This window comes from Doryrhamphus excisus, chromosome 7 (assembly GCF_030265055.1).
Source record: "Doryrhamphus excisus isolate RoL2022-K1 chromosome 7, RoL_Dexc_1.0, whole genome shotgun sequence".
NCBI classification, from domain to species: Eukaryota; Metazoa; Chordata; class Actinopteri; order Syngnathiformes; family Syngnathidae; genus Doryrhamphus; species Doryrhamphus excisus.
This window is the reverse complement of record NC_080472.1, coordinates 10,415,868-10,439,971: the sequence shown is the minus strand read 5'-3', so window position 1 is coordinate 10,439,971 and position 24,104 is coordinate 10,415,868. Positions and strand designations below refer to the sequence as shown.

General features: G+C 44.3%; 3 protein-coding genes and 1 gene segment (V, D, J or C); all 4 read right to left on the bottom strand.

Annotated features, from left to right (window-relative positions):
- Positions 1-6,958: 6,958 nt before the first annotated feature.
- Positions 6,959-7,477, bottom strand: LOC131132348 (T cell receptor alpha variable 38-1-like). The segment is given in 2 exon segments: positions 6,959-7,381; positions 7,449-7,477. Coding segments are annotated over 2 exon segments (369 nt in total).
- Positions 7,478-8,943: 1,466 nt separating this feature from the next.
- LOC131132625 (T cell receptor alpha chain MC.7.G5-like) lies at positions 8,944-14,254 on the bottom strand. Its single transcript, XM_058078424.1, has 8 exons — positions 14,137-14,254; positions 12,833-13,002; positions 12,309-12,767; positions 11,934-12,241; positions 10,870-10,930; positions 9,323-9,526; positions 9,209-9,250; positions 8,944-9,142 (listed from the first exon to the last, which is right to left on the bottom strand). The coding sequence occupies exons 2-8, from the start codon at positions 12,903-12,905 to the stop codon at positions 9,027-9,029; spliced, it is 1,263 nt and encodes a 420-aa protein (XP_057934407.1). The 5' UTR covers positions 12,906-13,002; positions 14,137-14,254; the 3' UTR covers positions 8,944-9,026.
- Positions 14,085-18,969, bottom strand: polr1c (RNA polymerase I and III subunit C). 2 transcript variants are annotated; one of them, XM_058078422.1, is made up of 9 exons: positions 18,871-18,969; positions 18,244-18,315; positions 17,982-18,089; positions 17,461-17,593; positions 16,621-16,752; positions 15,997-16,149; positions 15,236-15,385; positions 14,935-15,051; positions 14,085-14,278 (listed from the first exon to the last, which is right to left on the bottom strand). In XM_058078422.1, the coding sequence occupies exons 1-9, from the start codon at positions 18,952-18,954 to the stop codon at positions 14,160-14,162; spliced, it is 1,068 nt and encodes a 355-aa protein (XP_057934405.1). In that variant the 5' UTR covers positions 18,955-18,969; the 3' UTR covers positions 14,085-14,159. The 2 variants fall into 2 exon arrangements, with proteins under 2 accessions (XP_057934405.1, XP_057934406.1); XM_058078423.1 differs by lacking the exon at positions 18,871-18,969 and adding an exon at positions 18,602-18,838.
- A 540-nt stretch (positions 18,970-19,509) lies between these two features.
- Positions 19,510-23,323, bottom strand: LOC131132251 (zinc finger protein ZIC 4-like). Its single transcript, XM_058077716.1, has 2 exons — positions 22,509-23,323; positions 19,510-20,448 (listed from the first exon to the last, which is right to left on the bottom strand). The coding sequence occupies exons 1-2, from the start codon at positions 23,011-23,013 to the stop codon at positions 19,868-19,870; spliced, it is 1,086 nt and encodes a 361-aa protein (XP_057933699.1). The 5' UTR covers positions 23,014-23,323; the 3' UTR covers positions 19,510-19,867.
- Positions 23,324-24,104: the final 781 nt, after the last annotated feature.

Below are 24,104 nucleotides of genomic sequence, written 5' to 3'. Positions count from 1 at the left end.
ACAGGAGAAGAAGAGGCAGGAGGAAGAGAGAGAAAAAGCAAGAGCAGCAAAGGCAACAGAGGCAAGGACAAGTGAGAAAGTAGACAAAGCAGTAATGTTTCACAGACAGGAGGACGATGAGTACGTACCACCAAGGTCAGGGCCGTACGCTGAGGCAAGACAGATGTTAAAAGAAAACACTGAGAAAGTGGAGGAAAAGCCTCCCCAATATACACCTCCTCCCCCAACAGCGCCTTTTACAAGGTCACAAGGGAGTGTAGGAACATGGTCGAAAAAACTGGTAAAAGGAGCAGAAATGATGTTGTCACCAACACCTAAGATGGCTCCTTTGCCTCCAGACAATATAGACGTGTGCCCGCTTATCGAACTACCTAATCCAAGGGCAGGATATGACGGTGAAAAACCCATAGTACGAGTTTATAGGACCTGGACAACAGATGATATTAAAAAGGCAGTCGAAGGAATCACTTCACCAAAAGAAGATATAACCACTTGCATTGAAGAGATGGAAAATCTCAGAAAGTCCTACCTCCTCAATGGAATAGAGACTCAGCAAGTATGGATGACACTGTTAGGATCAGAATGGTATCACGTGCGTGGGAATTATACACCCGCACAGGAAGATGGAGTACCAGTTGGTCCAGACTCACGTGAACTTGAGTTCCGAGTGAGAGGACTACTCCAAAGAATTAACACGAACTTCCAAAAGAGAGCCAATTACAATGAAATCAGTAGATGCCAACAAAATGCAACAGAAACATTCAACGAATATCGAGCAAGACTGGAGCAAGTTTTCCGCTGTCACAGCGGCTTGACAGTCAACCACGAAGAAGGCAGCCCATACCAACAGCAGCTAAAAAATGCACTCCATGCGGGCAGTAAACCTGAAATAAAGAATTGGGTGAACAAACATTACATCAATCTGGGTGGAGGAACCCTAGATGAATACATAAACCATGCCTTACACGCAGAAAAAGTAACAAAGATAAAACAGGCAAAAAGAACACAGGAAGGTGAAAGAAGGGCAAGGCAGGAAAGAGAAGAGAAGGAAAGACAGCAGAAAGAAAAAGAAACACAACAGATAGAGCAGAAAGTGAAGGTTGTAAAAAGGAAGAGTTATACGATAGTAAGGGAAGTTTTACTTCATGAATATCAGAAAGATGAAGAAAAAGTAATGAAAGAAAAAGACTCAGACACATTTTATACACAAAAGGAAGGTAACGAAAGAAGAGTTATGCCAACTCGGAGAAGATTTGGAGGAAGAGGTAAAGGAACAGGTAGACAGAATATACAAAACTATCCCAACAATGCTAGATGTTGGAATTGTGGTGAAGAAGGTCACTTCTCCCGCGATTGTGTCAAAGGCCAGTACAAAAGGAACCAAAAAGCTATATTCAGCACGACTACGCTTGTCTTAACAAATACAACCAGAACCAAATGATGAACCAGTAGTATAATTACAAGTACACCTAATAAAACTAAAATGCATATGAAGGAATAAAACCAGTGATAGAAGAATTGTTAAAAACTAAAGCCTTAGTAGAATGTAACAACTCAAGATGGAACATCCTTATTTTTCCAGTGGGAAAAAGTGCCACTCTCTGTGGGATGGAGAATGATACAGGACAAGTTGTAAATCAAACTGTGGTGGCGAGAGCACCTTGTGTGCCTGACCCACACACATTGTTAAATTCTTTACCAACAGATGTCACATGGTTCACCGTAGTAGACATCAGGCATTCTTCTCCATTCAAATAGAGAAAGAAAGTTCAGGTTCGCATTTACGTTTGCAGAAAGAATAAAAAACAAATAAATATATATATAATTTATTCACAAGCAATGATGGCCAGTATGTCCACGTTTGAACCCCCAAATGGAAGCCAGAAATTATTATATGTAGATGACATCCTACTAGCGTCACAAGATAGGAAGTCATGTGAAGAAGACACAATAGCCTTATTGCACCATTTAGCGAAAGAAGGCCATAAAGTGAGTAAAGACAAACTACAATTTTGTAAGCAATCAGTGAAGTATTTAGGCCATCAGTTGACAGGACAAGGACACTAACAAAAAGGGGTGATTTTGTAGATGGTTCCTCAAAGAAAAACAATAACAGGCTATGCAGTCATAGCGCTTACAGAAGCATGCAAATTAATGAAAGGTCAAAAGGTGACAATTTATACTGATAGCCAATATGTATATTCAACAGTACATATCTTTGCACAATATTGGCAAAACAGAGGTATGATAACATCAACGGGAAAACCAGTAACTCATGCAGAATTATTAACAACTTTACTTGAAGCAGTGCAAATTGCCAAAACAAATTGCTGTATGTAAATGCACGGCACATACAAATAATTCGGATCCAATATCTTTAGGAAATATGTTCACTGATAAAATGGTTAAACAAGCGGCACTAAAGGAACTGAACCATCTTAACACAGAAAAAATTACAAAGTACAAAGTACACTTTGAGATCCTGGCAGACATATAACAACAGAGTCCAAAGCAAGAAATTGACCACTGGCTAAAGAATAAAGCAACCCTGGACAAAAATGTTAATATGTCGACAGATAATAAAACAATCTTAAAAAAAAAAATTTTTTTGCATAAGTGGGACGCTATTTTTGAGCCATGGTTTTACACATGTCTCAACAGGAGGGATATGTGATATGTGCCACACTATTAACACCCACTTTACTACGTATGGATTTTTGTATTTTTGTAGGATTTAATTCTTATTAACACCCACTTTACTACGTATGGATTTTTGTAGGATTTAATTCTTATTCAAAAAAAATTTTTGTAGAGCGTGTTTAGCGTGTACAAAACACAATACCCAGGTCAGCTTGCGACCTCGGCGTGGCCAATTTTAAAAACCACAATACTTATTTAAAGAAATACACGTGGACTTCATTGAACTCAACAACAGTGAAGGGAAAAAATTCTGTTTAGTGATAATAGACTCATTTTCAAAATGGATAGAACTGTTTCCTACAAAACATCCAGATGCACTAACAGTAGCTAAAGCTCTATGCAAAGACATAATTCCACGCTATGGTATTTAAGAAAAAATTTTTTTTTACAGTGATAAACTATGACTAAATTATCCATCTCCATCTTAGTATTTACCCTAACTGTACCTATTTGCGTCATGATAATAGCATTGTGGTATCTGCTGTAGATTTGTAGTTCCTCAACGACCTTCAGAGGAAGTCCGGCTACAAAGGGGGCTGTAATTCTAGTTTGCAGTCGTCTCAAACCGGTGAAGATTGTCCACAACTCTGTTGCGTTATTAGGAGGGGTTGCAGGCCTGCAGGTAAGATGATCACTCAGACGCATAAAAATAAAAAAAAAAATATATATATATATATATATATAAATTAATTAGCAGCAGTAGGAGGACTGATCGGAATAATAATAGTAATGTCACTGCTACTATGGGAAAATAATCTTAACATGCAGAAAAGAAGGGTGGGGGACCCTAACAAATCACAAGCACATGTCAAACAAATACCTTGGATAATTAGATGGGCATACAACAACTCCATATGTATGACCATAGCCCCAAATTCGACTACCGAACTCCAATTACCCAATTTATCGTTGAAAGGATTTTCAAATAGACGTCAGGTGTCAAGGGAGACATATGCTAGTTATTGGTGGTATGTTACTGGACACGTGTTAGACCTAAGTTGGGACTCATTGATTACCACCCAGGAAGGCAACTATTGGGCACCAGGCACCACAGTGGAGGCTAGACATTTTCATAACAAAATACTGTTGAAGAAGCGAGGCGCTACATTAAGTATGACATTTGTTTTCAGTTCAACCAACCTCAACCCACATGATCAACCGTTAGGCAACATCTTTAATACTTCATGTTGGGGCTTCCTACTGTGGGCTTACGCTTCTGGCCCCGACCCTTACTTCCCTATAATCATCTGTGAAAATCAAACTATGTCTTCTGTTGACCGACCGAAAATGAGCACCTATACACGACAAGCAGGAGTTAGGGTAGCCGTGCTACAAACTACTGATGATTGGTTTTCAATATTCACAGGTATTTCGGCACAAGCAAATAATTGGCTCATGATGGCCGAACAAGCAGCTAATTTTACAAAGCAAGATTGTGTGGTATGTCTAGGACCAAGACCTATACTTAAAATAGTGCCATCCGTATTAAACGGTGCATGTTTGATTGATGTAATGAACACATCTACACCAACCGGAAACTGTAGCCTGTACGATCATGTGTTTCCCATCACTGGACCTGAAAGGAGGAAACCATTATTTTCAAGCAAGGTAGCTCCAGGCAATTTTACATGTATCCACTTAGTAGGACAAGGCGAAAAACTAGGAGAGCTGAACAAAACCCAATGTATTGATGTTTTTGATGTGGAGGTATCTTTTAAACCTTTCTCTCGCAGTGACATCTGGTGGTGGTGTGGCCAGAATGCCATCTATGACAAGTTGCCGTACAATAAAACAGGCTATTGTGCTTCAGTATCATTACTGCTGCCTATAACGATCCTTAAAATAAATGCCTCTGAATTATACACCACATCCAAGACACTTCTTCCGCATGCGTGGTCGCGAAGAAAGAGAACCATGGGATGGATTGCAAATGATCCTACCTACATCAATGCCATTGGAGTCCCAAGAGGAGTTCCGGACGAATACAAGATTGTCGACCAAATCGCAGCTGGATGGGAGTCATCTATTTGCTGGTGGTGCACAATTAACAAGAATGTTGACCGAATCAATTACATCCACTACAACGTACAGAAGCTAGCAAATTATACCGAAGGCGGATTTCGCGCTATTCATGAGCAACTGTCAGCTACTTCTCTGATGGCTTACCAAACACGCCTTGCCGTGGACATGATCCTGGCGGAAAAAGGGAAGGTTTGTGCTCTGTTCGGTGAAGAGTGTTGTACTTTCATACCTAACAACACTGCAGCTGATGGCAGCCTCACCAAGGCGCTTGATGGGCTTCAGTCCCTCAATGCCAAAATGAAAGAGCACTCAGGAGTCGACACCTCCCTGTGGCAAGGTTTCGCTGATTTCTTCAGCAGGTGGAAGCCTCTACTCGTGACAATTGCATTGGCTGTAGTGGGGTTTACCCTAGTTCTGGCCTTGTGTGGATGTATTTGTATTCCCATCATTCGAGGATTGTGTACACGTGCAATCGCCGCAGCTGTTACACCCCTGCAACTCAACGTACAGGAACTATACATCCTAGTTCCCAAGAAAGAAAGAGAGAGAAAGAGAGAAAGAGAGAGAAAGAGACTCAGACACTGACTCACAGGACTCTGACGATGTTCCCGAGGAAGAGGAAACATGGTTTGTTCCAGATCTTTTTCCGGATCCTGGGGATTTTTGAAGGAAAACCTAACCCACATGGACTCGGAGTGTAACAATTTTCTATGCGTTTTGAAGCCACGATTGAAAATCTGAAAAGAAGTGATCGTTGGCTGATGTCTTACATAGCAAATTGGATAAACAGGAGGGAAATGTTGGAATAAATGTACATACGTACATATTTAGAAACGCTTGAGGCTTGCTCATATTATCCATTTGCTTTGCTAGTCACACGCACCACTTTATTCATATCTTTCTCACAATAACAGAAAACACCTGCTGGGCTGAATCATCTCTAACCAAGGTCACATAGTCACACACACCAGTCTCAACCGAATAGAATAGCTCCCCCACCCTTCAGGCGGTTGAGACATGTAGTGTAACCAGGGCCTTCCTTCAATAAAAAGGCAAGAGGGCAGGAGCTGCTTCAGAGTGAGGTGGCGAATTGTTACTGAACGGTTCCTGATCACTCTCCTTGCAAGTAAACCAACTTACGTCTTTGTGTCTTTCTTTACAGCATGGTGAATAATGTCTAGGGTTTAAACCTGACAATTACATTACCATTTCATTACATTACCATTATAATTATCATTACATTACCATTACCATTACATTACATTACCATTTCATTACATTACCATTGTCATTCTAATTACCATTACACTTACTATTACCATTATAATTACCATTAAATTACCATTAAATTACCATTTCACTACATTACCATTGCCATTATAATTACCATTATAATTACCATTGCATTACATTACATTACTGTAGGAGCTATTTATTAGTGTGTTCCTAGGTTTCTGATATCTGTTGATTTATTTTTTGTTGTTGTTGTTTTGTTTGGATTACTTGATTATATTTTCTTGTTAGTTATTTATTTATTTGTTTATCTATCATATTTTGTTTCTTGTTTCTGGGTTTATTTCATTGGATAACACCCTGGGCACCTGCAATATATTTAGGTAGGCAGTGCTCAGAAGACCAGCATGCACCGGGGTGGGCCTATGGTTTTTGTACCAGCGCAAGAGAGGCAACAGGAAAAGGCCCTTGTTCCTTTTTTGTTTGTTTGTTTGCTTGCTCGGTAATAAAAGGAAAGAAGAAGAAACGGAACAAGATTGTTTGGACAATGACTCTTTTGCCTGCGTAAAACAAAACCCATGGTGCATCAGTGGCCTTTTGATTATAGTGTAAGTTACGTTTATTATTTCAGTGAAGGACAAATAGCCACTACAATTACCATTATAATTATCATTACCATTACCATTACCATTACCATTATAATTACCATTACATTACCATTATAATTACCATTATAATTACCATTACCATTACCGTGGTGTGTACTGCTGTACTTTTGTCATCATTGCTAGTGTGTATTCGGTGAGGAAAAACAGTCCTTAAAAGAGAGTAAATATTAAGATATGGAAAGAAATATAATAATCCACAACATGGACTCCATGGTTGGATATTCTGGTTGGCGTACAAAACGTTTCACATACTCGGAGGATGAAAAGCATCATTTATTAAAAAAGTATGATTTCATATTTCCCACAACAACCTGGTCATGTTGACATGGAGGTGACATGAGGTATTTACGGGAGGTCATATTAACGGCGCAGCACAAAAGTGGCCATGTGACCTTAGACCCCAGGGGCCTACAGGAGTTTGTGTACGTGTGCAGCAGAGCCGGCAGTCACTGTGGGCTTCAGGGCGCAGTAGTAGACAGCAGAGTCCTTCATCTGCACGTCTCGGATCTCCAGCGGAACTTGGTTGGTGCTGCCATCGAACTTGCAGCTGAACCTCTCGTCAACGACGCTCACCGTCTTCTGCTGACTGGTCGTGAAGCGGCTCAGGATGAACTCTGGTCTCTGGTTCCTGGTCTTTCTGAACCAGGAGATGTAGTCGTTAGTTCCGGAGCCTTCGTAGCTGCAGCCCAGCGTCACGGCGTCACCCTGCTCGGCGTGCACGTCCCCCACCGGCTGCTTGACCATCTGGGCGCCGCTTCCTGTCAGAGGACGACAAAGGTGGTCAGACATCACGTGACCCGACACGCTCACCTCGCACCGCCTCACCCAGGCTCCAGGCGGCCATCAGCACACACACCAGCGTACGCTTCATGTCTGCACTCCTGGGCTGGGGGGGCACCACCTGACCCCGCTGAGGGAGGGCCTTCACGCACACGCACGTGAATGTTGAACTCTGCCTCCCTCTGGTGGAAGCCGCCTGGTTGTGCCACCCAGGAAACTATCACAGTCGCTGGGGGCCCATCAATGTAGAAGATGACAACATGGGGGTGCAGTGAAGACCACTTCCGGTCCTAGACTAAGACTGGAATTATTGTCTGGAAAATGTGTTTTGTTTGCTCGGGATGGATTCATTAGATTTACATGATTTTTAACGGGAACATTTGTTTTGGTTACAGTCCGTTTTGGTTTGAGTCGGCCTACACCAGGGGTCTCAAACTCAATTTACCTGGGGGCCACTGGAGCTAGGGTCTGGGCGAGGCTGGGCCGCATCAGGTTAAAAATATATATATATAAATAAAATATATAAATAAATTATATATATATATATATATATATATATATATATATATATATATATATATATATATATATATATATATATATATATATATATATATATATATATATATATATATATATATATAATAAAAATATTAATAAATAGTAATTATATTAAATATTAATATATATATATATATAATATAATAGTCTTCAATGCTTCTGCTATACCCTCCACTTTTTTAGTGCTTTGGTTCTTTGCAAAAGCTGTGATAAAACATTAAATTATAATAAATTATTATAAATTAATTTTATTTATTATTAAATTATTAAATAAATGTTTAATTCCAATTTTTTATTTTTCAACACAAAATAAGATGGAAAAATAAATAAGCAAATCAAAAAACAAATGAAACAAATTAATTTTTATTTATTATTAAATTATTAAATAAATGTTTAATGTTAATTTTTATTTTTTAACACAAAATAAGATGGAAAATAAATAAGCAAATCAAAAAACAAATGAAACAAATTAAACTTTCATATCAAGGCAGGGGCCTCAAACAAGCGTCGGCCCACAAGCCGTGTGTTTGAGACCGCTGGCCTACACAGAGAGCGCATGTGCACGCCGCGCTCATGTGACCTAGAAGCTTCGCTGCAGCCGCCGCTGGCAACGCCTGAACTTCCTGCCTGAAGCGACAACCAACACGCTGCTGTCGGAAAGCGGAGTCGTACTTCCTGTCACAGCAGCAGAGGTCATGTGATCGACAGTAAGCGATGAAGAGCACCTGCCCGCATCCTGCCCAACCACAGCGAGCTGACGTCTGTGACGCAGGGCCTTGGTGACCACTTCCTGTGGAAAGATGCTCTGTGGGCGGGAGCCAATCAGAGCGTGGCTGCACTGCAGTGGATGCAAACACGCTAAAAACCAAACCACCTTAGAATCTTGACTTTTTATATTCTAGTATTGGGAATCATATCGGTTATTATGGCCAGGAAATATTATGGATTCATACGTTCATAAACCAAAACACTGGTTGGATATTTATTGACCATAATGAATGTAACACACACACACACCAGTCCTCCCAGCAGTCAGAGCCGATGGTGGCGGCGCATGGAGGCCTACTGGGGCGGAGCCAGCCACAGGCGCAGCGTCAGGACGCCGTTGATGGCCAGCGTCTTGGCGAAGACGATACGGAGGACGAGGACCGTGAGAGAGACCAGGTTGATCTTCTCGTCTGCCGAGGACACACACACTTAAGTCACGGCGCGCGGGCTCCGCCTCCTCCACGTTCCACACTCACCTGGCGCCAACGCGTCCCGGCACCGGCCCGGTCCGCTGTAACCTGCGATGGCAAAACAGGAAGCGGAAGTGACGCGACTCCGAGTCCACTGTGGAGCCGACTCTCCTCACCTACCTTTCTCACACGAGTCGGCGTGCTCGGCCGAGAGCAGCGTCACCTGATTGTACAGCGAGTCGCCCGATATCCGCACGCCGTGCGACCCCCGGAACACGTCTCCTTTCCCCGCCTTCTCCGTGGCGTTTTGTCTGCTGAAGCCGGCGGCCAGGCAAGCCGTCACATTCCCCTCCAGTTTGTAGAAGGACGGCTCCAGGTCCTCCTCTACCACACAATCATAGAGCAAGTTAGCAAAGATGCTAACCATGCTAACGCCTGTTTTTACATTGCTGCTTCTCCATTGCAACCATGTGACCAAAACACAGCTTTAGCCTTCTCTTCATGGCTTTAGCACGGTCTCCGGTTTGGCTTCTCCTGCATGTTCTTGTCAGAAACGCCATCGGTAGAGTCCACATGCACACCGGCTGTGACCCCAACCAGAACCTGGTGAGAACCACTTGGACCTACTTGTCCGTTCTCACCAGGTTCTCCACCTGCCATTTAGTCAACATTAAACTTGGAACCACTTTATCATCTTTTTTTATCTTAAAATGTTCTGTTTTCGAATGTGAGTGTGAATGGTTGTTTGTCTATATGTGCCCTGTGATTGGCTGGCGACCAGTCTAGGGTGTACCCCGCCTTACGCCCGAAGACAGCTGGGATAGGCTCCAGCAACCCCCGCGACCCTCGTGAGGAAAAGCGGTAGAAAATGAATGAATGAATGTTCTGTTTTCATTTTCCCGCTTTTGAGTTCTACTTCACCTTCTAGCATGAAAGTAGAACTTGGGGAGTTCCACTGTTCCACAGTCTGGTTCCACCTCCAAAACGTAAACGCCACTTGAGACCTCAAAAGAACCTTTGAGTCCTCACACATTCAGATTTCATCCGCATGACTTATGGTTCTGGTTCTACGCTCACTCGGGTTCTACCTGGCCGGTTCAACTCATTAACGACTTGACTTTTACTCAAACTAAACAAATCTGCTGCCAGTTTGGGTTCTACTTTACGTTCAAGCTTAAAAGTAGAACTTACTGTCTTCTACCGTCAGTCTGGTTCCGCTTCCAAAAAGCAATTTGTTGATTCCTGTCACACGGTGGTTGAGACCTCAACAAGAACCTCAAGAGAACCTTTGGGTCCTCACACACGTAAAAACCATTTCTGTTTACGCCGACTTGGGGTTCAGGTTCTATTCTCGGGTTCTGCACATTTACGGAACATTCATCTCATGAACAAGTTTTACACGTTGAAAGAAGATAGATTTGCCGTTTGGGTTCTCCTTTAAGTTCTCTCATCAAAGTAGAACTTACGGGCCTCCACTGTCAAGCTGGTTCCGCTTCCAAAATGTAATCTGTTAAATCCAGACACACACTGATTGTGACATCAACAAGAACCTCGTTAGAACCATAGTCCTACACAGGACTTGTGGTTCAGGGTCTACACCCAGTCAGGTTTGGCATGGACTATTTACTGAACATAAAACTTGGTAACAATTTGTTCACTTTGCAGCAAAACACATCTGGCGTCACTTTGGGTTCTAGTTTACGTTTCAGCTTGAAGGTAGAACTTACTGTCTTCCACTCTCAGTCTGGTTCCGCTTCCAAAAAGTAAACGCCAGGTTCCAGACACACACTGGTTGTGAGCTCAACCAAAACCTCATGAGAACCTTTAGGTTCTCACACACACAGATATCATCTACGTTCTCCTGGTTCTCCACTCTCGCAGGTTCTGTATGTCAGTTTTACTCAACATTAAACTTCATTGATTCAAAAACAACAAGGACTATAGGACAACAACAACAACAAACACCATAGCACAACAACAACACCAAAGAGTATAGGACAACAACAACACCAACAACAAGGACTATAGGACAACAACACCAACAACAAAGACTATAGGACAACAACAACACCAAAGACTATAGGACAGTATAGGACAGTATAGGACAACAAAGACTATAGGACAACAACAACAACAAAGACTATAGGACAACAACAACAAAGACTATAGGACAACAACACCAACAAAGACTATAGGACAACAACACCAACAAAGACTATAGGACAACACCAACAACAAAGACTATAGGACAACACCAACAACAAAGACTATAGGACAACAACAACACCAAAGACTATAGGACAACAACAACACCAAAGACTATAGGACAACAACAACACCAAAGACTATAGGACAACAACAACAAAGACTATAGGACAACAACACCAACAAAGACTATAGGACAACAACACCAACAAAGACTATAGGACAACAACAACAACAAAGACTATAGGACAACAACAACAACAAAGACTATAGGACAACAACAACAACAACACCAAAGACTATAGGACAACAACAACAAAGACTATAGGACAACAAGACGCTGACCTCCAACGTGGTGGATGTAGATGTTCTAGAAGAAGGCGTGTATCCACTGAGAACAAAAGCAACACATCACCTGCATGAAACGTCTTCAACTGACTCAATTAGTCCATTTGTGCCCTAGGGGGCGTGGCCTATGTCTGACAAGCCGGACATTGGCTGTGCTGTCAGGTGATGCCATCGTGTGACCTTTGACCCCAGGGGCCCACAGGAGTTTGTGTACATGTGCAGCAGAGCCGTCAGTCACTGTGGGCTGCAGGGCGCAGTAGTACACGGCAGAGTCCTTCATCTGCACGTCTCGGATCTCCAGCGGAGCCTGCAGGGCGCCGGCATCGATGCTGCAGCTGAACCTCTCGTCAACGACGCTCACCATCTTCTGCTGACCGGCCGTGAAGTGTAACAGGATGAACTCTGGCGCCGCCCGGCTGGTCTTTCGGAACCAGTAGATGTAGTCGTTAGCTCCGGAGCTTTGGTAGCTGCAGCCCAGCGTCACGGCGTCACCCTGCTCGGCGTGCACGTCCCCCACCGGCTGCTTGACCATCTGGGCGCCGCTTCCTGTCAGAGGACGACAAAGGTGGTCAGACATCACGTGACCCGACACGCTCACCTCGCACCGCCTCACCCAGGCTCCAGGCAGCCATCAGCACACACACCAGCGTACGCTTCATGTCTGCACTCCTGGGCTGGGGGGGCACCACCTGACCCCGCTGAGGGAGGGCCTTCACAGTAGAACATACAGTAGAAGAGTGTCTCCCCCTGGTGGAGGCAGTGAGGTTATTGTGCAGGGCTTGTACTGTCACAGCCACTGTGGGCACCATAGCGCAGTAGATGACAACATGGGGGTGCAGTGAAGACCACCTCAGGTCCACATGGAACATCCTTCCATCACGTCTGAACTTTGTCAAGCGGTCTTCTGCTTGGGAATAATCCCCGATCAGCAGCTGTGGAGGAGAACCGCGTTTCTTCTGGTACCAGGACAGGCCGGTGTCGCCAGCAGAGTAGTTGCAGGACAGGGTCAGCAGTTCCCCCTCCAAAACCACCACCCGCTCCGTGGATGATGTCATCACACCCTGACAAGAACCTACCGAGAACAAATAGCATTCATCCACCTGGACGCCATTCTTGGCTTGCAACCTGGAGACGCACCTGATAGAACGCCGAGTGCCATCACGCACGCCAGGGGGGGCAGCATCACGGTCAGCAAGACCCAGACCTCCATGCGTGACACCTCCTTTATATCATCCACCTGCTCACCTCTTCTTCTTCTCACACTCAAGCTCCACCGCCCACCACGCCGTCACATGACTCCGCACTTCCTGTCCATTGTTAAGAAATACTCTATTGTCAGAGGAATTCAGAAAATATCAAAAATAAGATTAGCAAAAGGCAAGGAGGCCTGCTATAAATGATGAAGCCGTCTGTTGGGCACTGTGGGGTTATTATTATTTTATTGAAATATTAATCAAGTATTCATTTATCATTTCTGGTAAAAGAAATAAGATTTTATTTTAGTATGCAAAGTTCCTCATTCCTAGTATAAAATATAACTTATTGAAGACATTTGGAAAAGTGGCGTGACAATAAGCCTAATTAATAGATCTTTTTTTAATAATTCCCAAAATAAAGTTGTTTCCGGAAGAATACAGTGGACGTGTCACGTGACTAGCATGTTCCGTTGTACAATACTGCACCCTGCTGGCCACGCGTATTATTACAATAATAAAATACATTTGAGGTTATGGCGGTGGTGCCATGGCGCCTCCTACTGGCACGACGGAGCACGCGCAGGCTGCTGTCGGAAACAGGAAAAAGACCTGCGAGGAATGTTTATGTGGTGAGTCAGCGTTCATCATTAATGCTTTAGTGTTGATTATCCTAATAGTTTGTATTTTGCGGTGTAATGTATTCATAACAATGTACGATGACAAGAAATCCGCGATCCGCCACCGGTCCTCCCCACCCGTGGAGCTTTGGAATCGATACGTTTGGAACGCGTCACTGTGTTATGGTGATGGAAAATGTCGGCTCTTTTTAGAGAGCCGGCACTTTTGGCTCAGCTCGCTATCTCTTGATCTATTCATCCAAATTTTTCACGAACGACTCGACTCTAAGCACCGCAGCTTGTTTAACTCCGCCAAACTGCTCAGTGGGGACACCGTGGACACCGACACGCCGCCACGCATCGTAACCAAGGACACTCGCTTTGAACAGAACAAAAAGAAGAAAAAGCTAATCGGCTCCCAAGGACGCGAGCCGGCTCTAAAAGTCGATTTGTCGAAGTTTTTCCAACGAACGAAGTAGTCACATGTAATGCTACACAGGTTGACGTCATGGATAAGACTCAACATTCCTAGATGAGTCCACAGTCCACAGACCACAATGGAATGACACATTGTGGTTTTATTACAAAAGGAACTTTTAATAGAACAAGTCCATGAATACCATCATACCATGTCATTTTGTGGTCTTTATTTCACTCCATGTCCGTGGAGTCCAGTTCACTTAGGAATCGCCGACATTTGGCCATAAGAACTTTGATGGCTTCTGTGACAAGGAGGTTTGGGGTCAGGATCCCGGTCGACTCCACAGAAACTGTTGGGAAACAAATAATATCACGAAAAGACAATCCCAAGTGTACAGATGAAATAAATGCTATTTTAGGACTAATTTCCGTTTCAGCTATGTAATGCTAATAATAATAATAATAATAATGCTGCTAATGCTAATAATAATAAATAATGCTAATAATGCTAATCATAATAAATAATAATAAATAATAATGCTAACGCTAATAATAATGCTAAGGCTAATAACAATGCTAACGCTAATAATACTGCTAATGCTAATAATAATGTTTGTGCTATAATAAATAATGCTAATGCTAATAATAATAAATAATGCTAATGATAATAATAATAATCATGCTAATGCTAACGCTAATAATAATGCTAAGGCTAATAATAATGCTAATGCTAATAATACTGCTAATGCTAATAATACTGCTAATGCTAATAGTAATGCTAATAATAATATAATGTTTGTGCTAATAATAATAAATAATGCTAATGCTAATGCTAATAATAAATAATGCTAATGCTAACAATAATAATAATGCTAATGCTAACAATAATAATAATGCTAACTGCAGCGTGAAACCAATCCATTTCAAAGATCTTCCTCATTGCCAAAAAGACATCACGTGATGGCGACCGGAAGAGCCGGCGTGACTTTTGTGGAAAAGAACGTACAGATGAAATGGTCTCGCACTCTTCCCAGCTTCACCAGGTCCTTCAAGTCATCGTGACGTAGAACTTCCCTGCTGCAGGTATCCAAGCGACTGTTGACCACTTTGGCGACCTTTTCCCCTGAGGACAGCAGATGACATCACACGCATCATCCCGCTGCAAACGTTTGGTAAGCATATGTATGTATGTATGTATGTAAGCATGGATGGCACGGGTCCAATCCACCATCGATATCAGGTTCCGCGATTGTTTTGGCACAGAGAACACGTGTCTGCTGTGTTTGGTTATGATCTGTCCATCTTACCGTTAATATCCTCCAGGTGGATGACGCCCTGTGAAAAGCAGCCTTTTAGCCGTTCCGCTTTCTCTCCCCGCACCGTGTCCAGGAGGGTGATCTCTGGCAGCAGGCGGTAGCTTGCCGTGGCCACCGGAGAGAACTTGGCATGATCCTTTCCTGATGACAGAGAAAACCGGCGCTATTTCTGGTTATACTGCATGACGATGTACACTTCTTGGCTAGCCTAGGCTAGCGCTTGTGTCAGATGAGGACGTGACCCAACAGAGGAATCTCAGACAAAATATGTCATGTGTACATTGGTCACAGGGTGTCACCTAGAAGTGCCTATAGGGGTGTTATATCATGCCCAGAGGGCTCTAATGATGTTAAAAACCCTGCTTGGAAGGTGGTTCCAGTTGTAAATCCTTTGTGTGACAGCATTTTGGGCCCCCCAGAGGAAATAATCGGCAACAGACGGAACCCGACACACAAGCACCAAAGCTCGCCAAGACCCTCAGATGACAGCCTTTGCATCTCCACTGCCACACACAAGCACCAGAGCCACGTAAGAAGTTTTGAGAAGAATTGTGGAAGAAGAGGAGGATTTGGGGAACCCCAGCACACCATCCCGCCATGGAGTATTTTCCTGCACGCCGGTCCTGAACCTTAATATGATGATAATCCAATCATTCTAATCTCCAAAGACCTCTCGGCTGGTGGTGGCGGCTGGGATGATGAGCACACCCGGTACACGACACGTGTGAAGCATCATTGGCCGGTTGACTCACCGATCCCTTTGACACAGTGCATTACGATGTCGAGTTCCTGTCCCGGACGGAGCAGAGCTATCAGGATGTCATCGTGGACCGGTCCGATGTTGGCGTCGGCAAACACATCAGCCTGGTTCCCGATGGGGACCCACTTTATGTCTCTGGAATAAACTACAATGCGGAAACATCACATTCTATACTTGGCAGTACATCTTTGGAATTACACAGTACGGTGAACATGAACTGGAAGACGGGCTTGGATGGAGATTGGGTTGCTGTGGCGACCCCTGAAGGGAACAGCCCAAAGAGGAAGTAGTACATTTGGGAATACCACGGATGTTCCTACTGACCAGGCCCATCTAAATGTTAAGACCAGTTGCAAAATGGCAAGAAGCTGCATTTAGTACAGTTGGACCTTAAGGAGGTTCTAAGTGGAACCTGAAAATGCAAACAGAGGAATTGGGAGTGAGACAAAACATTTTATTGCAAGCTAGCGTGAAAGTCAAATGGGCGGATCCTTAACCAGCTAAAACCTTGGCCAACATGTCTGACGAGCTGGAAGCGTCCCTTCACGAGAGGATCACTGCAGCACTGCAAGCCAAGCACCGAACTTCCTACATTTGATTGGAGCTTGGAACGTACCCATGTGGTTTAGGTAGAGTTCCTTCGGGTCTGAAGAATCCTTGCCGGCGCTGGGGTTTCGGCTACATTTAATCTTCAGGCGTAGTTTGATCGTGTCTATTTCAGACTCTTCCTCTTCTGCGGACTCTTTATCTGAAAGACAAACGGTTGAGAGAAGACGCGTGGAAGGTTTTCCTTTGTTTTGATCATGTCTTCTATTTAAAAGCGCTAAACATTCCTACTGTAATGTCTTGAGTCATCCAAGTGTGCTGCATTTGGTACATTGTGCTGCCATATCTATGCCATATCTATGCCATATCTATGCCATATCTACGACATATCAATCATGAAAACATCATCTGTATCAAGCTCATTGTGACTGAAGCTCAAAGCAGGAAACTATACTTGACTACCATCCAGTGGTTGAAATGAGCATTACACCCCATGAGATAAGATAGTTGAATACAAATGTAAATAATGGAAAGTTATATTTTGATTGATGTAAGAAATGCACTGTAATGTTTCATATATTTGCCCAAATAAATAAATAAATAAATAAATATAAGACTTCAATTCACTTCTGTAGTACTACTCTACTGCAACTTCAGAAACCTGTGCATAGGCAATACTTGGACGCCATTAGATGCTTCAGAAGCCAAAAGTGTGTGCGGTCGCCGTTGGGGTCCACATTAGTTATGAGCATGTCAACCAACATCTGTTATGAATGCACGTACAGCAAATATGGCCGAACGCTTGGCACCCCTTCCAAACGATGGTAACAACAGTAAAGAAATACTCCATCAGGATCAAGAGTATACAGTACATGATGTGTATATTTAGAGTACGAGTAGGAGGTCTTACCGCTGCTTCTGTACTCAAACAAGCAGGGGTCGGCTTTGATGGGGATGAGGCCTAATCTCTGTGCCAGCACCTCATCTTGGACGATAGACGTGTTGTTGTAAATGAAAACCTTCTCAATAGCCATGGTGGGCACCTGCAAGCACAACGGCATCAGAACTTCTTTTGACTGACAGCAGCACTTCCAAGAGCACATAACATTACTGGAAGCTAACACTCCGTCACTGAGGAGACCAAGGAGACTTTGGGTTTCCATGGTGGGATTATTATACGACATACATCTTCCATGACTTCAATGTCGTATGAGCTGCAGCGGTGGAAGTCATAACATGGCGTCCTGTAGCTCACACGGGTCCGTAAGGACCAGGCAAGCGGTCATTACTCAATACAATAGTCTGACCCGTGGCATCACATTACACATGCACTAAACTCATCACACATCAACTCAACACCCAAAGATATAACTAATAAATGTACAAACATCTGCCAATATGAGTGTGAAGCCAATGTTACAGACAACAGACCTCTGCTAGCAGGATCCTCCTGAAGGCGTTGGCAATGGCCGCGTCGATGCCCACCATGTCAAACTCCATAAAGTTGTCATTCAGCTGCACGACATCGATTCTGAAGTTCTGCAAAACACCAGCACCGTGGAACTTGAACAACGCCACATACGAATGACATGTCTACCCATAACATGTTCTCCTGATATTGTGCAGCGTAAACGAATAATGATACCGCAAATCTACAAATGAATGAGTGGGACTTCTACTTCTACTGCAATACCTTTTGAAATGTCTGCATATCCCAGGTGTCGTTGTAGCCAGGATAGTTTCCAGGGAAATCAGTTGTATGAACCTGGAAAACAAATGAATATACATAGTATATCGATATAGATATGAATACACACATACGTGCGCCCAGCGTAGCCGCGTCATAGAATGCCTGCAATACAATCGGCCGTAATATATGATATCCGACACCTTGCATAACAGGAATCAAAAGAAAGACTCAAACAATAACACAATGTGAAAAGCCAGAGCACACACATCATCAACGTGTCCTCCAAAGAATGTAACCATGAACATAGAACAATGTAGACTAGTCTAAGTACATCGAGCACATACCAAAGGATGTAACTTACATTTCTCACGCCAAATTCCCCTAAAATAACCCGATTCCGTATCTCATCCACGTTTCCTCCGGCAGTCGCCATTTTCGCAGTTATTGTAGCAACCGAAATTACCCCGGAACTAAATCTGCCAGTAACCAATAGTACGCATGCGTACAGTCGCCGCCATATTGGAAACACGTTTACGGCAAGCCGTCAGTGACAAAATTAAGTCCAACTTTGCGTTTTGATAAATAGCTAAACAAAGACGTAGTGGATGGTTTTAATGAAACACATGAAACCGTAGCATGTGGCGTCACGTCGGTTGATTCTCCCCGTGGTGTTGCCGTAGCATATCCGGAACTGAGGGTCTGGTATACGCCCATTTGATACGTCACTAACAAGCGCTGTCCCTTCCTCTTAGATGAGTTACTACACTAACAAGCCCCTCCCCTTTTGCTATGTCGCCTATTGAGTATATACAGAGGTGGGCGTGGCCACAGGCAAACCAGTCATTTGCCTGGGGCGCCCACGGGGGGTGCCAAAAACGCTAATACATGTACTGCACAGAAAGACAACAATGGGCATTTAGATTAGTTTTTCAGTGTACATATCAGACGCACAGATGCGGTGGGGGGCCAAGTGTCTTCCTAATGCTTTTCTTGCTGACTGTGCCCCCCCCTCCCCTGCTGAAATCCAGCACGGAGCACCGTGGACCGACGGCTGCAGCAACGGGCTCTTCGTCACCAAGCCTCTTCTTCCAGTCTTGGCGGGGTCCTTCATCGTATCGACCAAGCACCCAAAAGTATGGCGGGGGCAGGCTGGCACGGCGCATCTGTGGGTTTGGTGGCCCCCGTGTCCATTCTTTGGTCTCGCACGTTGAAATATTAGTGATCACCTGGAAATGTGAGCTTTGCTGGATAAATGATAAACACAGTCGGTCCGTTAAGATGAACTCACTTACATCCTCTTTTTTTATTTCATATCCATTGTGGCGGTGTATAAAAAATACCATGAAGAGAAAAATCATACAAAAGTCAGTGCCCACGTACCCTTGGGCTAAGCTATACACAGTCAGGACGTGGGAATCCTCCCAAGGCCGTGGGGTCCGCATCAGGGCAAGGCGTGGCTATCATACACGGCGATTATGTGGGCGTATCGACAGAAGAGACGTGAAAATGCATAGTGGCGCTTGAACAGTCCCCGAGGTCGTCTTCTTCAGCTCATCGATGAGCGAATGAGCAGAAAGGAAAGCGAAACGAACAAGGAGCCAAGTCCGGGCATCCTCTGACGTTCGCCTTACGTGACGTAGTCGTCGTCGTCGCTCGGTTCCGACTTGATGTGGTCCGGGTGGGGCAGAGCCAAGCTTTGCCCCGTAGTTCTGGTGCAGACGTACCACTCCTTCATGTTGGGCAAGTCGGGTATGACCGGGCTGCCCGACGGATGGCTTCTTCCCGGGGTCCTGTGCCGCCTGAGTCCGGACAGAGATAGGTCCAGGGGCACGGCCAGTGGAGACGAGCTGGGCTCCAGCTTGTGGTTGAGTTTGTTGGCCAAACTGATATCAAAGTCAAAGCTGCTCGTTTGGTGGCTGAAGGACGGGGACAGGTGGTTGATCTTAAGGTCCAGGGGCTCCAGGAGAGGCTGAGGTGCTTGGTGTTGGTGGATGGAGCTGTAGATGTCGTAGGGCTCGGAGGTAGGTGACGATTTGATGTGGACTTTCATGTGCTTGCGCAAAGAGCTTGGGTGCGTGTAGGACTTGGTACAACCCAGGGCCTTGCAGTCGTAGGGTTTAGAAGAAGTGTGCACTTGGGAATGTTTCTTGCGGTCGCTGCTGTTGGCGAAGCGTCGCTCGCAAAACTCGCACTGGAATGGCTTTTCGCCTGCAACGCAAACACACATACAGACCGTGAAAACACAGACAAGATTCCTGTTTGGTCACGTCTTCCGTAAAGGTAAACACGTCCCTGTTGTTCATCATGCATAGTACACGCATGTCTACACATGTCTTACGTATGTCTACACGTCTTACGTATGTCTAAGCATGTCTTACGCATGTCTACATATGTTTACGCATGTCTACGCATGTCTACATATGTCTACATATGTCTACATATGTCTACACATGTCTTACGTATGTCTTACGCATGTCTTACGCATGTCTTACGCATGTCTTACGCATGTCTTACGCATGTCTTACGCATGTCTTACGCATGTCTTACGCATGTCTTACGTATGTCTTACGTATGTCTTACGTATGTCTTGCGTATGTCTTGCGTATGTCTTGCGTATGTCTTGCGTATGTCTTGCGTATGTCTACATATGTCTTACGTATGTCTTACGTATGTCTTACGTATGTCTACGCATGTCTACGCATGTCTACGCATGTCTTACGTATGTCTACGCATGTCTTACGTATGTCTTACGTATGTCTACGCACGTCCACATATGTCTACGCATGTCTTACGTATGTCTACATGTCTACGCATGTCTACATATGTCTACACATGTCTACACATGTCTTACGTATGTCTACGCATGTCTTACGCATGTCTTACGCATGTCTTACGTATGTCTTACGTATGTCTTACGCATGTCTACATATGTCTACGCATGTCTTACGTATGTCTTACGTATGTCTACGCACGTCCACATATGTCTACGCATGTCTTACGTATGTCTACGCATGTCTTACGCATGTCTTACGTATGTCTTACGTATGTCTTACGTATGTCTACGCACGTCTTACGCATGTCTTATGCATGTCTACGCATGGTCAGAAAGTCGTGACGAGGACGCCGTGGGACACGACCATCCTTTCCGATTTTCCCAACTGGGAAGCAAAACTACCGCCGGAGGTGCAGCACAGCCAACCTTTCTCTCCAAACAAAATAGAGCAAAATGATGCGCGCTGACAGACAGCGTCGCTCGCTACGTTGCTAAATAAAGGCAAACATTCAATATGGTGGAAAATGCTGCTCATGTTTCACAGACAGTACAAAGAGAACGTACGTGTCACGAAGAGCGATTCCTCTACACGGTGAAAGAAGACCTGTGAAGGCTCACACGGACAGGTACGCCATACTGGAGTAGCATCTAGTGGCTAATATGCTAATTACACTTCTCATGACAATAATGACAACATAATGTTGTAATGAAGCATCTTAAACGTGGGAAACCTCAGGGAAGCAGCTGCTTCAACGCTTTTATTTACAACGCATACTACTACTACTACTACTACTACTACTTATACTACTATATTACTTGAAGTCAATCTTGCGATAATAATATTACAAATGCTATTTAGCATTATTTCATTCACTGAGAATATTTACGATTTTTGATTATTACTATTAGCCCCACCCACCCGCTTGACATATACATCTCCACCGAGACGCTAGGGGGCGGTGTTTTAGGCGAGTGAGGGACAACTTTTTTTTCTCGTAAAGCTTTTTAACATAGCGGTAAGCAACTATGACTGATGGGGCAGCCATTGTTTATTACGGCCGACTTTGTGGCCTTCCGCCGGGACCGGGAATTACGTCCAAGGAAAACCCCACCAATCACAGCTCTGCGTTCCGCATCGTCATAGTTACAATAGTCTTTAACGACGATATCGCTGGGTGGGGCTCTCCTGCTAGCCTGGTTAACTTCGGTTTGGAACTTGCAGCATTTCTCCCGTGCAGTTGTTGTTGTTGTTGTTTGTGTGTGAGTGTGCGCGCTATGTGTGTCTGGGGCATTTGCAGCATTTCCCTGTCCATCAATTCTTAATGACATCTCATTTCCGCCGGCCTCCGAACATGCGAAGGAAACATAGGAAACATAGGAAGCAAAGGGCGGACGTGAACGATGAGCGAACGGCGCCATGTTAAACATGGAGGGCAGCCCACATTGGCTCATATTGTGACTTCTCGATCACATCCTCGTTAAAAGACAATCCTACCGGTGTGCGTGCGAGTGTGGATCTTGAGGTTCTCGGAGCGTGCGAACATCTTGCCGCAGTTGGGGAAGGCGCACAGGAAGGGCTTCTCCCCGGTGTGCACTCGGATGTGATTGATAAGTTTGTATTTGGCTTTAAACGCCTTGCCTCCGCGGACGCACTCGCTCCACATGCAGACGTGACTGAGGGCGTCGAGCCCCGCCGTGACGTGCTCGGCCGTGACGTGGTCCACCAGGTCGGGCATGGAGGTAAAAGTTTGGTTGCAGACGAACCGCTGCCTGCTCGACATTCGGCCTGCCCATTTGCACACCAGCTCCGACTTGACAGCGGGACTCCGGCAAATGTTCAATAAAGCCTCCTTGCCGTCCGCCGGGCGTCTGTCCGCGGAGGCGGCGATGTTGGGGGCTCTCCGCTGGGGAGGCGCGACGATGCTCGAAGCTCCGGAGTTGTTGTTACCCAGCGGGGCGACGAGGCCATTGTGCCTGGTAACCACCGCCACCCGCTTCATCTTGCTCCCGTCGAGCGTCCGGCCCAGATGTCCGCTTGGAAAGGCAATACGATCCGAATGTAAGACCTTAGCCGCTCCAGGGTCGTGTCTCCGGTGTTAAAAGCGTCTAATGGATCCCGGTAGTCGGCGGTGGATCCGTCGAGCCCGAGCCTCCATGCTTGGCTGTTGAGTGTGGATGAAGGTGAACCGAATGGAAGCGATAGCTGGCAGCAGGCCGCGATCCAACACGCTTGTGTGGCGTCCTAGTCCGCTCCTTACCTCCTCCAATTACTTCCTGATGTTCCAACACAGTAAAGCCAATTGATTGAAGTCATTTGTTTATACAACACGTATATATTACCTGTAAAATAATGTTGTATATGTAAAAAATAAATCATTTATCACTATTTATTTTATGTACTGGGACTTGACGTGGATACATATATTGTGAGGAAAGAAAGTAATTGGTCCCCTGCTGATTTTTATGCTAGCCTTATTAAGAGAGAAACATCCACACCGGACATACACTGTATATATAGTCTAATTGAGGGGATTCATAGAAAATAGAAATACAAACAGGAAAAGTGTTAACATTCATATTTTACACAGCAGAGGTCCTCACACGTTATGACTTCTGATTAGTCACGCTCATATTACCGTCATTGTCATGGGTGTTTTATTGTGAAGAGCAGGAAGTGCTTTCCCGCTGCTTCGTGCTACCATTGGAGTAGGCGCGTGAAATGCAAAGTACTGTAGTATCACATACGTGATCTAGACTTGACTACTATACACAATAATAGCCGTACAACGAGTGTTTTTTATTAACTGGCCGGAAGATCTTCAAAATAAAAGCTCTATCTTAAACTACTTAAAAAAATGTTCGATTATGGAATGAGTTTGCCTTTCATTTGTTGACTGTAATCAGAATAAAAGACACAACAACGTTTTTAATCAACTTTTTTTGGTGGATAACATATAAACAATCATAAAATTCATTAATTCATTAAATATACTTGAGGAAAACAAAGACAAATTTGTCTTTCTGACCTTCTGACCGACATAAACTAGCTGGTTATTTACCAAAATCTACCGGAAGATCTTAAAAATAAAAG

Coding starts and splice junctions, on each gene's coding strand:
- LOC131132251 (XM_058077716.1), bottom strand. CDS start 23,013: ATGAAGCGGGTGGCGGTGGTTACCAGGCACAATGGCCTCGTCGCCCCG. Junction 20,449..22,508: donor CCACACTCGCACGCACACCG/GTAGGATTGTCT, acceptor TTTGCGTTGCAG/GCGAAAAGCCATTCCAGTGC.
- polr1c (XM_058078422.1), bottom strand. CDS start 18,954: ATGGGCGTATACCAGACCCTCAGTTCCGGATATGCTACGGCAACACCA. Junction 18,316..18,870: donor ACGTGACGCCACATGCTACG/GTTTCATGTGTT, acceptor TTTGTTTTCCAG/GTTCATACAACTGATTTCCC. Junction 18,090..18,243: donor ATATGCAGACATTTCAAAAG/GTATTGCAGTAG, acceptor GGTGTTTTGCAG/AACTTCAGAATCGATGTCGT.
- LOC131132625 (XM_058078424.1), bottom strand. CDS start 12,905: ATGGAGGTCTGGGTCTTGCTGACCGTGATGCTGCCCCCCCTGGCGTGC. Junction 9,251..9,322: donor CGCCGACTCGTGTGAGAAAG/GTAGGTGAGGAG, acceptor TTGCCATCGCAG/GTTACAGCGGACCGGGCCGG. Junction 9,143..9,208: donor CCGGGACGCGTTGGCGCCAG/GTGAGTGTGGAA, acceptor TGTCCTCGGCAG/ACGAGAAGATCAACCTGGTC.